Source organism: Durio zibethinus, chromosome 3 (assembly GCF_047325235.1).
Source record: "Durio zibethinus cultivar Kanyao isolate XHJ-2024 chromosome 3, ASM4732523v1, whole genome shotgun sequence".
NCBI lineage: Eukaryota > Viridiplantae > Streptophyta > Magnoliopsida > Malvales > Malvaceae > Durio > Durio zibethinus.
Genome location: NC_143164.1, coordinates 90,444 through 106,437, shown reverse-complemented (window position 1 = coordinate 106,437; position 15,994 = coordinate 90,444). Strand labels below are relative to the sequence as shown.

The 15,994-nt window shown below is 22.9% G+C and overlaps 1 protein-coding gene across 1 annotated transcript; it reads left to right on the top strand.

Annotated features, from left to right (window-relative positions):
- Positions 1-12,992: 12,992 nt before the first annotated feature.
- On the top strand, positions 12,993-13,484 carry LOC149519412 (uncharacterized). The gene has a single exon (XM_089758847.1). It carries the CDS (start codon positions 12,993-12,995, stop codon positions 13,482-13,484), a length of 492 nt encoding a protein of 163 aa, XP_089614973.1.
- Positions 13,485-15,994: the final 2,510 nt, after the last annotated feature.

The window sequence follows — 15,994 nt, the reverse complement described above, 5'->3', positions numbered from 1 at the left end:
TAAAACAATTATTTTAATTCATACAAGCTTATTCAGAATGAAATAATACTAATTTATTAACATTCAAAAAATAATGAGCAAAAGATTTTAAAAAAATCTATTTATCAAACAAGTTTGAATAGATTTGACTATTTGAATAATTATCTATTTAAAGTCATTAGACCTTTTGTTTTATCATAAAACAATTGTTTCAGTTCATAAAAACTTATCCAAAATAAAATAATACTACTTTATTAATTTTCAAAAATTAAAAAGCAAGTTATGACTATTTGAATAAATATCAATCTTAAATCATTATGATCTTTGTTTCCTTATAAAATAATTATTTCTGATCATACAAGCTTATTCAAATAAAAATAATACTAATTTATTAATATTCTAAAACTTAGTAAGAGACTTAAAAAAATAAATGTGTTTGTTGAACTAGTTCAAATGGTTAAGACAATTAGAATAAGTTTTAATTTCAAATCATTTTAACATTTCGTTTAGTCATAGAATAATTGTTTCAGTTCATACAAGCTTACTTGGAATAAAATAATACTAATTTATTAACATTCAAAAAATTAATAAGCAAGAGATTTGAAAAAATAAATTTGTTTATCGAACAAATTTGAATAGTTATGATGATTTGAACAATTATCAATTTAAAATCATTATGAGCTTTTGTTTTGCCATAAACAATTGTTTTAGTTCATAAAAGCTTATCCAAACTAAAATAATACTATTGTATTAATATTTCAAAAGTTAATAAGAGATTTAAAAAATAAATCAATTCAAATAATTATGGCCATTTAAACAACTATCTATTTCAAATTGTTATTACTTTTTGTTTTCTCCTAAAACAATTGCTTTTCAATATAGAAGCCTATTCAAAATAAAATAATACTAATTTAATAATATTTCAAGAATTAATAATAGATTAAAAAAAATCTATTTACCAAACCAATTCAAATAGTTATGACTATTTGAACAATATCTATTTCAAATTGTTATAACCTTTTTTTCTATCATAAAACAATTGTTTTTGCTCATATAAGCCTATTCAAAATAAAATAATACTAATTTAATAATATTCTGAAAATTAATAACTAAGAAATTTAAAACATCAATCTATTTGCTAAACTAGTTCAAATAGTTAAGACTACATGAACAATTATTTATTTCAAATTGTTATGATCTTTTGTTTTCTCATAAAACAATTGTCTTCGTTAATATAAGTTTATTCGAAATAAAATAATACTAATTTATTAATATTTTAGAAAATTAATCAGTAAGAGATTTAAAAAGTAAATCTATTTACTAAACCATTTCAAATAGTTTTGACTATTTGAATAACTATCTATTTCTAATCATTATAACTTCTTATTTTGTCATCAAACAATTGGTCCTGTTCATACTATTTTATTCAAAATAAAATAATACTAATTTAAGAATATTCTAAAACTTAATAACCAGGAAAATTAAAAAATAAATCTAAATGTCGAACTAATTCAAATAGTTTAAACTATATGAACAATTATCTGTTTCAAATTGTTAGGACCATTTTCTTTTGTCGCAAAGCAATTTTTTTATTCATACAAGCTTTTTTTTATTAAAATAATGCAAATTTAATAATATTTTGAAAATTAATAAATAAGATATTTAAAAAATAAATTTTTTTGTCGAATCAATTGAAATGGTTAAGATTATTAGAATAATTATCTGTTTGAAATTGTTCTAACATTTTGTTTGGTCATAAAATAATTATTTCAGTTCATAGAAGCCTATTTAGAATAAATTAATACTAATTTATTAACATTCAAAAATTAATAAGAAAGAGATTTAAAAAAATAAATATGTTTAACAAACAAGTTCAAATAGTTATTACTATTTGAAAAAAATGTCTATTTAAAATCTTTATCACCTTTTGATTAGTCATAAAACAATTGTTTCAGTTAATAAAAGCTTAGATGGAATAAAATAATGCTAATTTATTAATACTTACTAAAATAATAAGAAACTTAAAAAATAAATATGTTTACCAAATTAGTTAAAATAATTATAGCCGTTTGAATGATTATCTATTTTAAGTCATCCTGACCTTTTGTTTTATCATAAAACAATTTTTTTTATCATACAAGCTTATATGAAATAAAATAATACTAATTTATTAATATTTCAAAAATTAATAAGTAAAAGATTTAAAAAATAAAAATGTTTATTGAACCAATTCAAATAGTTATGACTATTTGAACAATTATTAATCTCAAGTCATTAAGATATTTGTTTTGTCAAAAAACAATTGATTTTTATCATAGAAGCTTACTTGGTTAAAAAAAAAAAAACTAATTTAATAATATTTAAAAAATTAATAAGTAAGAATTTACAAAATAAATGTGTTTCTAAGCTAATTCAAATAGTTAAAGCTATTCGAATAATTATTAATTTCAAATCATTTTGACCTTTTGTGTAGTCATAAAATATTTGTTTCATATCTTACAAGCTTATTCGAAATAAAATAATCTAAATTTATTAACATTCAAAAACTTAATAAGGAAATGATTTGGAAAAATAAATTTGTTTATCAAACATGTTAAAATAGTGATGACTATTTGAACAATTATTTATTTAAAATCATTATGACCTTTTTGTTTTGACATAAAACAATTGTTTCAGTTCATAAAAGCTTATCCAAAATAAAATAATACTAATTTATTAATAATTCAAAAATTAATAAGCAAGAGTTTAAAATAAATTTGTTTACTAAATAAATTCAAATTGTTATGACTATTCGAACAATTGTTTATTTAAATCGTTATGACCTTTTATTTTGTCATAAAACAATTATCTGAATTCATACAAGATTAGTCAAAATAAAATAATACTAATTTATTAACATTCCAAAAATTAATAAGCAAGTGATTTAAAAAGTGAATATGTTTACCTAATCAGTTCAAATAATTAATGTCATTTCAACAATTATCAATTTCAAATCGTTTGTTTGGTTATACAACAATTGTTTTCTTATTATATATGTTTATTTGAAAGAAAATAATAGTAATTTATTAATCTTTTAAAAATTAATAAATAAGAGATTTTAAAAAAATAAATTTGTTTATCGAACCAGTTTAAATAGTTATGACTATTTGAATAATTGCATACTGAAAAATTATTATAATCTTTTGTTCTATCATAAAACAATTATTTTTATTCATATAAGCTTATTCGAAATAAAATAATACTAATATAATAATATTCTAAAAATTAACAATTAAGAGATTTAAAAAACAAATTTGTCTGCATAACTAGTTCAAATAATTAAGACTATATGAACAATTATCTATTTCAAATTGTTTTTTTTTTTGTCATAATGCAATTTTTTCAATTCATACTAGCTTATTCGGAATAAAATAAAATGAATTTATTAATATTTCAAAAATTAATACGTAAGAGATTTAAAAAATAATTCAATTTGCCTAACTATTCAAATAATTATGACTGTTTGAGTAATTATCTATTTCAAATCACTATGACCTTTTGTTTTGTCATAAAACAAATGTTTTCATCCATATAAGTTTGTTCAAAATAAAATAAAACTAATCTATTAATATTTCAAAAATTAATAATAGATTTAAAAAATAAATATATTTATCAAACTAGTTAGAAAGTTATGACTATTTGAGCAATTATTTATTTCAAATTGTTATTATTTTTTCTTTTGCTACAAAACAATAATTTGTGTTCATAAAAACTTATTCGGATTAAAATAATACTATTTTATTAATATTTCAACAATTAATAAGTAAAAAATTTTAAAAATAAATACGTTTATTGAACTAGATCAAATAGTCATGATTATTTGTATAAGTATTTATTTCAAATCATTATGACCTTTTGTTTTGTCATAAAAAAAATATTTTAGTTCATATCAGCCTATTCGAAATAAAATAAAACTAAGTTATTAATATTCTAAAAATTAATAATTAAGAGATTTAAAAAATGAATCTATTTATCGAACAAGTTTAAATAATTATGGCTATTTGAACAATTATCTATTTGAAATTGTTATAACCTTTTGTTTTGTCACCAAATGATCTTTTCTGTTCATATAAGCTTATTTCAAATAAAATAATACAATTTATAAATATTAAGACAGTTAATAGGTAAAAGATTTAAAAAATTAATTTGTTTACAAAACAAGTTCAAATCTTTATAACTAATTGAACAATTATTTATTTCAAATTGTTATGACTTTTACTTTTTTCATAAAATAATTATTTCTATTCATACAAGATTATTTAGATTAAAATAATATTAATATATAAATATTTTGACAAATAATAAGTAAAAGATTTAAAAAATAAATATGTTTACCGAGCAAGTTCAAATAGTCTTGACTATTTGAATAATTATTTATTTCAAATCATTTTGACCTTTTGTCTTATAATAAAACAATTGTTTTAGTTCATATAAGCTTATTTGAAATAAAATAATACTAATTTAGTAATATTCTAAAAATTAATGCGTAAGAGAATTAAAAAATTAATTTGTTTACTGAACATGTTCAAATAGTTATGACTATCTAGATAATTATCTATTTCAAAACATTATGATATTTTGTTTTGTCATAAAACAATTGGTTCTGTTCATGCAAGCTTATTGCAAATAAAATAATATAAATTTATTAATATTCCAAAATTAATAAGTAAAAATTTTAAAAATAAATATGTTTTTCAAACACGTTCAAATATTTGTCACTATTTGAATAATTATCTATTTCAAATTGTTATGATTTTTTGTTTTGTCATAAACTAATTGTTTTTGTTCATAAAAGCTTATTCAAAATAAAATAATACTAATTTATTAAAATTCCAAAAATTAATAAGTAAAAGATTTTTAAAAAATAAATCTATTTACCGAGCGAGTTCAAGTAGTTATGACTCATTAAACAATTATTTATTTCAAATCGTTATGATCTTTTGTTTTGTTATAAAACAATTATTTCTATTTACACAATTTTATTTGAGATAAAATAATACTAATTTATTAATATTAAAAAAATTAATAAGTTGGAGATTTAAAAAATAAATCTATTCATCGAACAAGTTCAAATAGTCATGTCCATTTGAGCTATTATCTATTTCATATGGTTATAACATTTTGTTTTGTCATAAAAGAATTATTTATATTTATACAAAATTATTCAAAATAAAATAATACTAATTTATTAATATTCCAAAAGTTAATAAGAGATTTAAAAATTAAATCTATTTATTAAACCAGTTTAAATAGTTATGCCTACTTCAATAATTATTTATCTCAAATTGTTATGATCTTTGTTTTTTCATAAAACAATTGTTTCTGTTCATACAAGCTTATTCGAAGCAAAATATTGCTAAATTAATAATATTCTAAAAATTAATAAGTAAGAGATTTAAAAAATAAATGTGTTTGCTAAGCCAATTTAAATAGTTAAGACTATTAGAATAATTATCTATTTCAAATCGTTCTAACATTTTGTTTAGTCATAAAATAATTTTTTCTGTTCACACATGCTTATTTGAAATAAAAATAATACTAATTTATTAACATTCAAAAAATTAATAAACAAAAAATTTTAAAAAATTAATCTGTTTACCAAAAAAGTTCAAATAGTTATGACTATTTGAGCAATTATATATTTATAAGAAGTATGACCTTTGTTTTATGATAAAATGGTTGTTTCAGTTCATAAAAGCTTATGTGAAATAAAATAATATTGCTTTATTAATATTTCAAAAATTGAAAAGATAAAGATTTAAAAAATTAGTTTATCGAATCGCTTCAAATAATTATGGCCATTTAACAATTATCTATTTCAAATCGTTATAAACTTTTATTTTGTCTTAAAACAATTGTTTTTCATCATACAAGCCTATTCAGAATAAAATAATAGTAATTTATTAATATTTCAAAAATTAATAAGTAAGAGATTTAATAAATAAATCTATTTATCAAACCAATTTTTATTTAAACAATTATCTATTTCAAATCATTATAACCTTTTGTTCTATTATCAAATAATTGTTTCAGTTCATATAAGCTTTTTTGGAATAAAATAATACTAATTTAATAATATTCCGAAAATTGATAATTAAGAGATTTAAAAAACAAATCTATTTGTCGAAGTGGTTCAAATAATTAAGACTATATGAACAATTATCTGTTTATAAAAAATTATGGCCTTTTGTTTGGTCATATAACAATTGTTTTTATCATTCAAGCCTATTTGGCATAAAATAATACTAATTTATTAATCTTTCAAAAATTAACAAGTAAGAGATTTAAAAAATAAATCTATTTACTGAACTAGTTCAGATACGTAACTATTTGAACAATTGTAAACTTCAAATCATTATAACCTTTTGTTTTATCATAAAACAATTATTTTTATTCACACAATCTTATTCAAAATAAAATAATACTAATCTAATAATATTCTGAAAATTAATAACTAAGAGAATTAAAAAATAAATTTCTTTGTCGAACTAGTTCAAATATTTAAAACTATATGAACAATTATCTATTTCAAATTGTTATGACCTTTTGTTTTAACATAAAATAAGTTTTTTTTTTTAATTTATACTAGCTTATTTGGAATAAAATAAAATGAATTTATTAATATTTCAAAAATTAACAAGAGATTTAAAAAAAAATTCTATTTACCTAACCATTTCAAATAACCATGACTATTTGAACAATTATCTATTTCAAATAGTTATGATCTTTTGTTTTGTCATAAAACAAATATTTTTGTTCATATAAGTTTGTTTGAAATAAAATAATACTAATCTATTAATATTTTGAAAATTAATAAGAGATTTAAAAAATAAATCTATTTATGAAATGAGTTGAAATAGTTATGACTATTTGAGTAATTATTTATTTCAAATAGTTATGACTTGTTGTTTTGTTATAAAACAATTGTTTCTATTCACACAAGCTTATTCAGATTAAAATAATACTAATTTATTAATATTTCAATAATTAATAAGTAAAAAATTTTACAAATAAATATGTTTATTAAACTAAATTAAATAGTAATGACTATTTGAATAATTATTTATTTCAAATCGTTATGACCTTTTGTTTTGTCATATAAGCTTATTCAAAATAAAATAATACTAAGTTATTAATATTACAAAAATTAATAAGTAAGAGATTTAAAAAATAAATCTATTTGTCGAGCAACTTTAAATAATTATAACTATTCCAATAATTTTCTTTTTGAAATTGCTATAACCTTTTATTTTGTCATAAAATGAATTTTTTTGTTAATACAAGTTTATTGCAAATAAAATAATACAAATTTATTAATATAAAGAAACTTAATATGTAAAGCATTTAAAAAATAAATTTGTTTACCGAATAAGTTCAAATCTTAGGACTATTTGAATAATTATTTATTTCAAATTCTTATGACTTTCTATTTGTCATAAAACAATTGTTTCTATTCATACAAGCTTATTCAAATTACAATAATATTAATTTATTACTATTTTGACAATTAATAAGTAAAAGATTTAAGTAATAAATATGTTTTTCAAACAAGTTCAAATAGTTCTAACTATTTGAATAATTATCTATTTTAAATCATTGTGATCTTTTGTTTTGTAATAAAACAATTATTTTAGTTCATATAAGCTTATTTGAAATAAAATAATACCAATTTATTAATATTCCAAAAAATAATTGAGTAAGAGAATAAAAAATGAATTTGTTTATTGAACATGTTTTAATAGTTATGACTATATAAATAATTATCTATTTCAAAACATTATGACATTTTGTTTTGTCATAAAATAATTGGTTCTATTCATGTAAGCTTATTTCAAATAAAATAATATAAATTTATTAATATTTGAAAAATCAATAAGTAAAAATTTAAAAAATAAATATGTTTTTTTGAACACGTTCAAATAGTTATGACTATTTGAATAATTATCTATTTCAAATTGTTATGACCTTTTGTTTTGTCATAAACCAATTGTTTCTATTCATAAAAGCTTATTTGGAATAAAATAATACTAATTTATTAAAATTCAAAAAATTAATAAGTAAAAGATTTAAAAAATAAATCTAGTTACCAAGCGAGTTCAAATAGTTATGACTATTTGAATAATTATTTATTTCAAATCACTATGGTCTTTTGTTTTGTCATGAAACAATTGTTTCTATTCATATAAGTTTATTCAAAATAAAATGATACTAACTTATTAATATTCTTAAAATTAATAAGTTGGATATTTAAAAAATAAATTTATTCACCGAACAAGTTCAAATAGTCATATCCATTTGAGCTATTATCTATTTCAAATCGTTATGACATTTTGTTTTGTCGTAAAATAATTGTTTCTATTCATACAAAATTATTCAAAATAAAATAATAAAAATTATCAATATTTTGAAAATTAAGAAGACATTTAAAAACTAAATCTATTTATCGAATCCGTTCTAATAGTTATGATTATTTGAACAATTATCTATCTCAAAACATTATGATTTTTGTTTTGTCATAAAACAATTGTTTATATTCATACAAGCTTATTTGCAGTAAATTATTGCTAAATTAATAGTATTCTAAATTAATAACAGATTTAAAAAATAAATGTGTTTGCCAAACCAATTCAAATGATTAAGACTATTAGAATAATTATCTATTTCAAATCGTTATGACCTTTTGTTTAGTCATAAAATAATTTTTTCAGTTCATACATGCTTATTCGAAATAAAATAATATTAATTTATTAACATTCAAAAATTAATAAACAACAAATTTTAAAAAATAAATCTGTTTACCGAACACGTTCAAATAGTTATGGCTATTTGAATAATTATCTATTTATTATAAATATGACCTTTTGTTTTATCATAAAACAATTGTTTCAATTCATAAATGCTTATCCGAAATAAAATAATATTATTTTATTAATATTTGAAAAATTGATAAGTTAGAAATTTAAAAAATAAGATAGTTTATTGAATTGGTTCAAATAATTTTAGCCATTTGAATAATTATTTATTTTAAATTGTTACGAACTTTTGTTTTGTTATAAAATAATTGTTTTTTGTCATACAAGCCAATTCAGAATAAAATAATATTAATTTAAATATTTCAAACATTAAAAAGTAAGAGATTTAAAAAATAAATCTATTTACTAAACCAACTCCTATTTGAATAATTATCTATTTCAAATTGTTATAACCTTTTATTTTGTCATAAAATAATTGTTGTAGTTCATACAAACTAATTTAGAATAAAATAATATTAATTTAATAATATTCAAAAAATTAACAGCTAAGAGATTTAAAAAATTAATCTGTTTATCGAAGCAATTCAAACAATTAAGACTATATGAACAACTATCTATTTCAAATCATTAAGACCTTTTGTTTTGTCATAAAATATTTGTTTTTGTTCATACAAGCTTATTCAAAATAAAATAATAATAATTTACTAATGTTTTGAAAATTAATAAGTGATTTAAAAAGTAAACCTATTTACCGAATTAGTTCAAATAATTATAGCCATGCCAACAATTATCTATTTCAAATCGGTATAACCTTTTTTTTGGTCATATAATAGTTCTATTCGAAAATTCAAGCTTATTTGGAATAAAATAATACTACTTTATTAATATTTCAAAAATTAATAACTAAGAGATTTAAAAAATAAACCTACTTACTGAACTATCTCAAATAGTTATAACTATTTGTACAATTGTAAACTTCAAATCCTTATAACCTTTTGTATTGTCATAAAACAATTACTTTTGTTCATATAAGCTTATTCAAAATAAAATAATACTAATCTAACCAAAAATTAATAACTAAGAGAATTAAAAATAATTTGTTTGTCGAATTAGTTCAAATATTTAAGACTATATGAACAATTATCTATTCCAAATTGTTATGACCTTTTATTTTTTCATAAAATATGTTTTTTTTAATTCATATTAGCTTATTTGGAATAAAATAAAATTAATTTATTAATATTTCAAAAATTAATAAGTGATTTAAAAAATAATTTTATTTACCTAACTAGTTCAAATAATTATGACTATTTAAACAATTATCTATTTCAAATCATTATGACATTTTATTTTGTCATAAAGCAAATGTTTTTGTTCATATAAGTTTGTTCGGAATAAAGTAATACAATTCTATTAATATTTTGAATATTAATCAAAGATTTAAAAAATAAATCTATTTATCAAACTAGTTTAAATAGTTAAGACTGTTTGAGCAATCATTTATTTCAAATTGTTATGACTTTTTGTTTTATTATAAAACAATTGTTTTTGTTTATACAAGCTTATTCAAATTAAAACAATACTAATTTATTAATATTTCAACAATTAATAAGTAAAAAATTTTAAAAATAAATATGTTTCCCAAACTAAATCAAATAATCATGATTATTTGAAAAATTATTTATTTCAAATCATTATGACTTTTTTTTGGTCATAAAGGAATTGTTCTAGTTCATATAAGCTTATTGGGAATAAAATAATACTAATTTATTAATAATCCAAAAATTATTAATAAGAGATTTAAAAAATGAATCTGTTTATTGAACATGTTTAAATAATTATGACTATTTGAACAATTATCTATTTGAAATTGCTATAACCTTTTGTTTTGTTATAAAAGAATTTTTTTTGTTCATACAAGCTTATTTAAAAAAAATACAAATTTATTAATATTAAGACAATTAATAGGTAAAAGATTTAAAAAATAGATTTGTTTACTGAATAAGTTCAAATCATTATGACTATATGTGCGATTATTTATTTCAACTTGTTATGACCTTTTGTTTTGTCATAAAACAATTGTTTCTATTCATACAAGTTTATTCGGATTAAAATAATGCTAATTTATTAATATTTCAACAATTAATAAGTAAAAGATTTTAAAAAATAAATATGTTTACAGAACAAGTGCAAATAGTCATGACTATTTGAATAATTATCTATTTCAAATCATAGTGACCTATTTTCTTTTGTAATAAAACAATTGTTTTCAGTTCATGTAAGTTTACTTGTACTAAAATAATACTAATTTACAAATATTCCAAAAATTAATGAGTAAAAGAATTAAAAAAAGAATCTATTTACTAAAAAAGTTCAAATAGTTTTGACTATCTAAACAATTATCTATTTCAAAACAGGATAACTTTTTATTTTATCATAAAACAATTGGTTCTGTTCATGCAAGCTTATTTTGAATAAAATAATTTAAATTTATTAATATTCCAAAAATTAGTAAGTAAAAATTTTAAAAATAAATCTATTTTCTGAACACATTCAAATAGTTATGATTATTTGAACAATAATTATTGGCCTTGAATTGATTAAGAGTTTTGATTTGACAAAATAAAAATTTGCCAAACTTGTTTCAATCTTGTCAAAGCTTAAATTGAACATTTTTCCACCCTTCTATCTCACCAAAATTCATTTGAGAACCAAAACAACTCAAAATCTCGGAACAAAACATGATTTATGCAAGTTTTGATAGAAGGGATCGATCCCCTCCTTTACCAGAACGATCCCCTAGCAAAAGGGATCGATCCTATTTTCAACCAGAACTAAAAGTTCTCAAGATTTGGCAAAAATCGATTGATTGCCTCCCTGTAGGGATCGATTGGTTATCAGAACAGATCGATCCCTTCATTTAAGAGATCAATCACTTTTTCATACAAAATGCTTTCCTCGTGTAATTTTCCAGAAAAGGGATCGATCCCCTCACATAGAGGATCGATCACCTAAGGCAAGGGATCGATCCTTTTTTAAAGGGATTGATCGGTTTTTCAAACAGAATGTCCCCCTAGTGTGGAAACCCAAAAAAGGGATCGATCCCCCCACATAAGGGATCGATCACCTAAAAGAACATATCAATCCCCTCAAGCAAGGGATCGATCGGGTAAAGCAAAATAGGCATAAAATCAGGCTTTCTCAAACATGAACCAATTGATCCCCTAAGGGAGGGGATCGATCCCCTGAAGGCCTAAAACTCCTAATGGTTATTTTTTGTCCAAAATTTCTGCAGGTTTGAAGCATTAAATGCAATCCAATGGCTCTCAACTTCTTCTTTACTATAAATTAAGCATTCCACTATAGACCAAGAGCAACAAGAGCTAAAGAAACTTATTGCTATTCACCTACCAATCTACTGAAGTATTCAAAGCTGTAAAAAGAGAAAAAGTGCAAAATTCGTATTAGTTTTTCTTTACTTTCTTATCTATACGTTTGTGTACTTCAACTTAGCAAACAACTAGCCTTTGTGAGGTTCTTAAAGTTTGCCAAACACTTCTAAATTTTTTGTATTGTGAGTGTGTAAGCTTAAAGGGGAGGATAACCCTTAAAAATTTATGTTGTTGAGTTTGTAAAGCTTTATGAAAGCTTAGTTGTAATCTTCATCAAATAGTGGATTGAACTCCTTAGCAAGAGAGGCTAAAGGAGAGGACGTAGGTGCCTAAGCAAAGACCGAACTTTTATAAATCTTGGTGTTAAATTCTCTAACCCTATCTCTTATTTATATTCATTTATTGTGCTTATCTATTTTGATAATTTGTGGTTATTGAATATTATCTTTGAAAATTTTATTAAAACCAATTCACCCCCAGTTGGTTTATTCCAAGTCTTTGAGCTAACAATTGATATCAAAGCTAGTATTCTTTTTGTAGGTTTAACAGCCTAAGAGTGATCCTGAAAACGGCTCAAAAAAATATGGTAATCAATGTGAAAAAACCATCCTCAAGCTACAACAACTATACCTGCCAATAAGAGGTGTGTCTTATGACAAATGAAACAGTTGCAACATCTTTTGGAAGTGAAGGGCATTCAATTGTTAGACCTTCTCTCTTTGCTGGTGATAACTACTCCTACTGGAAGATTAGGATGAGGCTGTTCATTCAAGCAAATGATTATGAAGTCTGAAGGGTCATTGTAAATGGTTCTCAAATTTCAATGAAGATGGTGGATGGTAAGGAGGTGATAAAATTAGAGAGTGAATGGAATGTCAATGACATGAAGATGGCTCAACTCAATGCTAAAGCAATGCACACACTCTTTTATGCATTGGGACCACGTGAGTATAATAGAGTCTCGTTGTGTGAAAATGCAAAAGAAATTTATGATAAGCTGGCTGTCACCCATGAAGGTACAAACCAAGTGAAAGAGATAAAAATAGGCATGCTTACTCATGATTATGAGCTGTTCAAGATAAAATCCGATGAAACCATTAGTGAGATGTCAAACCACTTCACCGACATCATTAATGGTTTAAAGGCTCTTGGAAAGACATATTCAAATATGGAGATGATGAAGAAAATTCTCAATAGTCTACCAAAGAGTTGGGAAGCCAAAGTGACAGCCATTGAAGAGTCTAAAGATCCTCATACACTTTCTTTGGATGAACTAATGGGATCTCTCCTCACTTATGAAATGAAGATAAAAAGGGGATAAGAACTAGTCAAGAAAGGTGGCATTGCTCTCAAATCTACCTTTCAAGAGGATGAAGAAAATTTCATTCAAGGGGAGGATGATGAAGATGAAGAGATGGCTATGTTTGCAAAGTGATTCAAGAAGTTCATGAGAATAAACAAGTTCCCAAGTAGGAGAAGACCACAAAGGGAGATGATTAAAAGGAAATCAAGTATAAGAGAAATGGTTCAAATTATTTACTATGAATGTAACAAATCGGGTCACATTAAACTTGATTGTCCTTTATGGAAAAAGTAAAACATGACCAAGCCAAAGAAGAAAGCTATGGTAGCAACATGGAGTGATAGCGATTTTTTTGATAATGAATCAAATGAGGGGGAAGTATCCAACCTATGTCTCATGGCTCTTGATGAGCCCAAGGTAACCTCTAATCCATGTGATTCAAATTCATACTCATTTGATGAACTACAAGATGCCTATGATGAATTAGCTATAGAATTTGAGAACATGAGCATGAAATATAAGAAAATGATCAGTAAATTGAAACTAAAAAATGAGTCATTGACTAATGCAAAAGAAGACTTAGAAAAGGAAGTTGAGTTCTTGAAGGTAAATGTCAATGACTTGACTAAGAAAAATGAAAATCTGCATAATTCATTTTCTAGATTTTATATGGGTCATCAAAAGCTCAATGACATGCTAGAAACACAAAGAGCTTTCTTTGATAAAGATGGACTAGGTTATAATGGTGACAACAAAGAGACTCACTTGAAAAATTTTCTTGTTAAGCCAAATGATTCATCTAGTATGTGTGCACATTGTCATAAATTGGGTCATTCCATACAATATTGTTCCTTGAAGAAATTCACTTATAGAGGTAAGCTCATTAAGAGAGTGTGGATTCCAAAAGGCACAAAAATTGTTAGTACTAATTCTCAAGGACCCAAGAAAATTTGGGTACCTAAAAATAAAAATTTAATTGTGTTTTTGTAGGTGGATGAGCATTGCTACAAAGCAAATTCAAGCAAGAACAATCAATGGTACCTTGATAGTGGATGTTTAAAACACATGACCGGAGACAAAACTCTCTTTAAGGACTTGAAAGCGAAAAGTGGAGGAGATGTTACATTTAGTGACAACTCAAAAGGCCAAATTGAAGGGATTGGCTCCATTGGTAATAATTCCTCTACCTCTATTGAAACTGTTTTACTTGTGAAAGGTCTCAAGCATAATTTACTTAGCATTAGTCAATATGTGATAAAGGATTTAGGGTTGTGTTTGAATCCATGTGCTGTCAAGTAATTGATATCAAAACTAACAAGCTTGTTTTTGTTGGACACCATTAAGGAAACATTTATGTAGTGCATCTAGATGACCTATCCTCTAAAAATGTTTATTTCATGGCTTAAAAAGAAAATGAGAGTTGGATGTGGCATAGAAGGCTTGGACATGCAAGTATGCATGTAATTTCAAAACTTTCTCAAAATAATTTGGTTGTTGGTTTGCCAAAGTTGAAATATGAAAATGACAAGGTTTGTGATGCATGTACTGAAAGAAAACATAGAAGAAATTCTTTCAAACCTAAGAATTGCATTTTAACTACTAGACCTCTTCAACTATTGTGTATTGATCTTTTTGGCCCTACTAGAACAACGAGTCTTGGTGGAAAATAATATGGGTTTGTTATTGTTGATGATTTCACTAGATTCACATGGGTTCTCTTTTTGCATTCAAAGAATAAGGCTTTGGAAAAATTCACCACTTTTAGCAAACAAATACAAAATGAAAAGGGTTATTCAATTACTAGTATTAGAAGTGATTATGGAAAGGAATTTGAAAATCTAGGCTTTAATATATTTTGTAGAGAAAATGGTATTAGCCATAATTTTTATGCTCCTAGAACTCCTTAACAAAATGGAGTAGTAGAAAGGAGAAATAGAACTTTAGAAGAAATGGCTAAAACCATGCTCTGTGAAAACAAACTACCTAGATATTTTTAGGCAAAAGCCATAAACACTTCTTGCTATATTATAAATAGAGCTATGATTAGGTCAATTTTGAAGAAAACCCCCTATGAACTTTTTAAAGGAAAAAGGCCTAACATAAGTTATTTCATCCTTTTGCTTGCAAATGTTTTATTTTGAACAATGGAAAAGATGATCTTGGAAATTTTGATGCAAAAAGTGATGAAGAAATTTTCCTAGGATATTCTTTGAATTCAAAAGCTTATAGAGTTTTCAATAAAAGAACATTAGTGGTGGAAGAGTCTATACATGTTATTCTTGATGAATCTAACCCACCTCCAAGAAAGGTGCTTCTTAATGACGATGATGTAGGTATACTTCAAGAATGGATCAATGATGCACCTCATGACATTAAGGAGAAAAATCAAAAGGAAAAGGATGAGTTTCTAGAGGAGCCACAACACATAGAGAGAGCCAAATCATTCTAGAGAAATGAGGTATGTCAAAGATAGTGAAATCATTGATAATCCAACTCAAGGGGTAAGAACTAGATCTTCTTTTAATGTG

Bases quoted from the DNA above. Each gene is read 5' to 3' on its own strand.
- LOC149519412 (XM_089758847.1), top strand. From the start codon at position 12,993: ATGGTGGATGGTAAGGAGGTGATAAAATTAGAGAGTGAATGGAATGTC.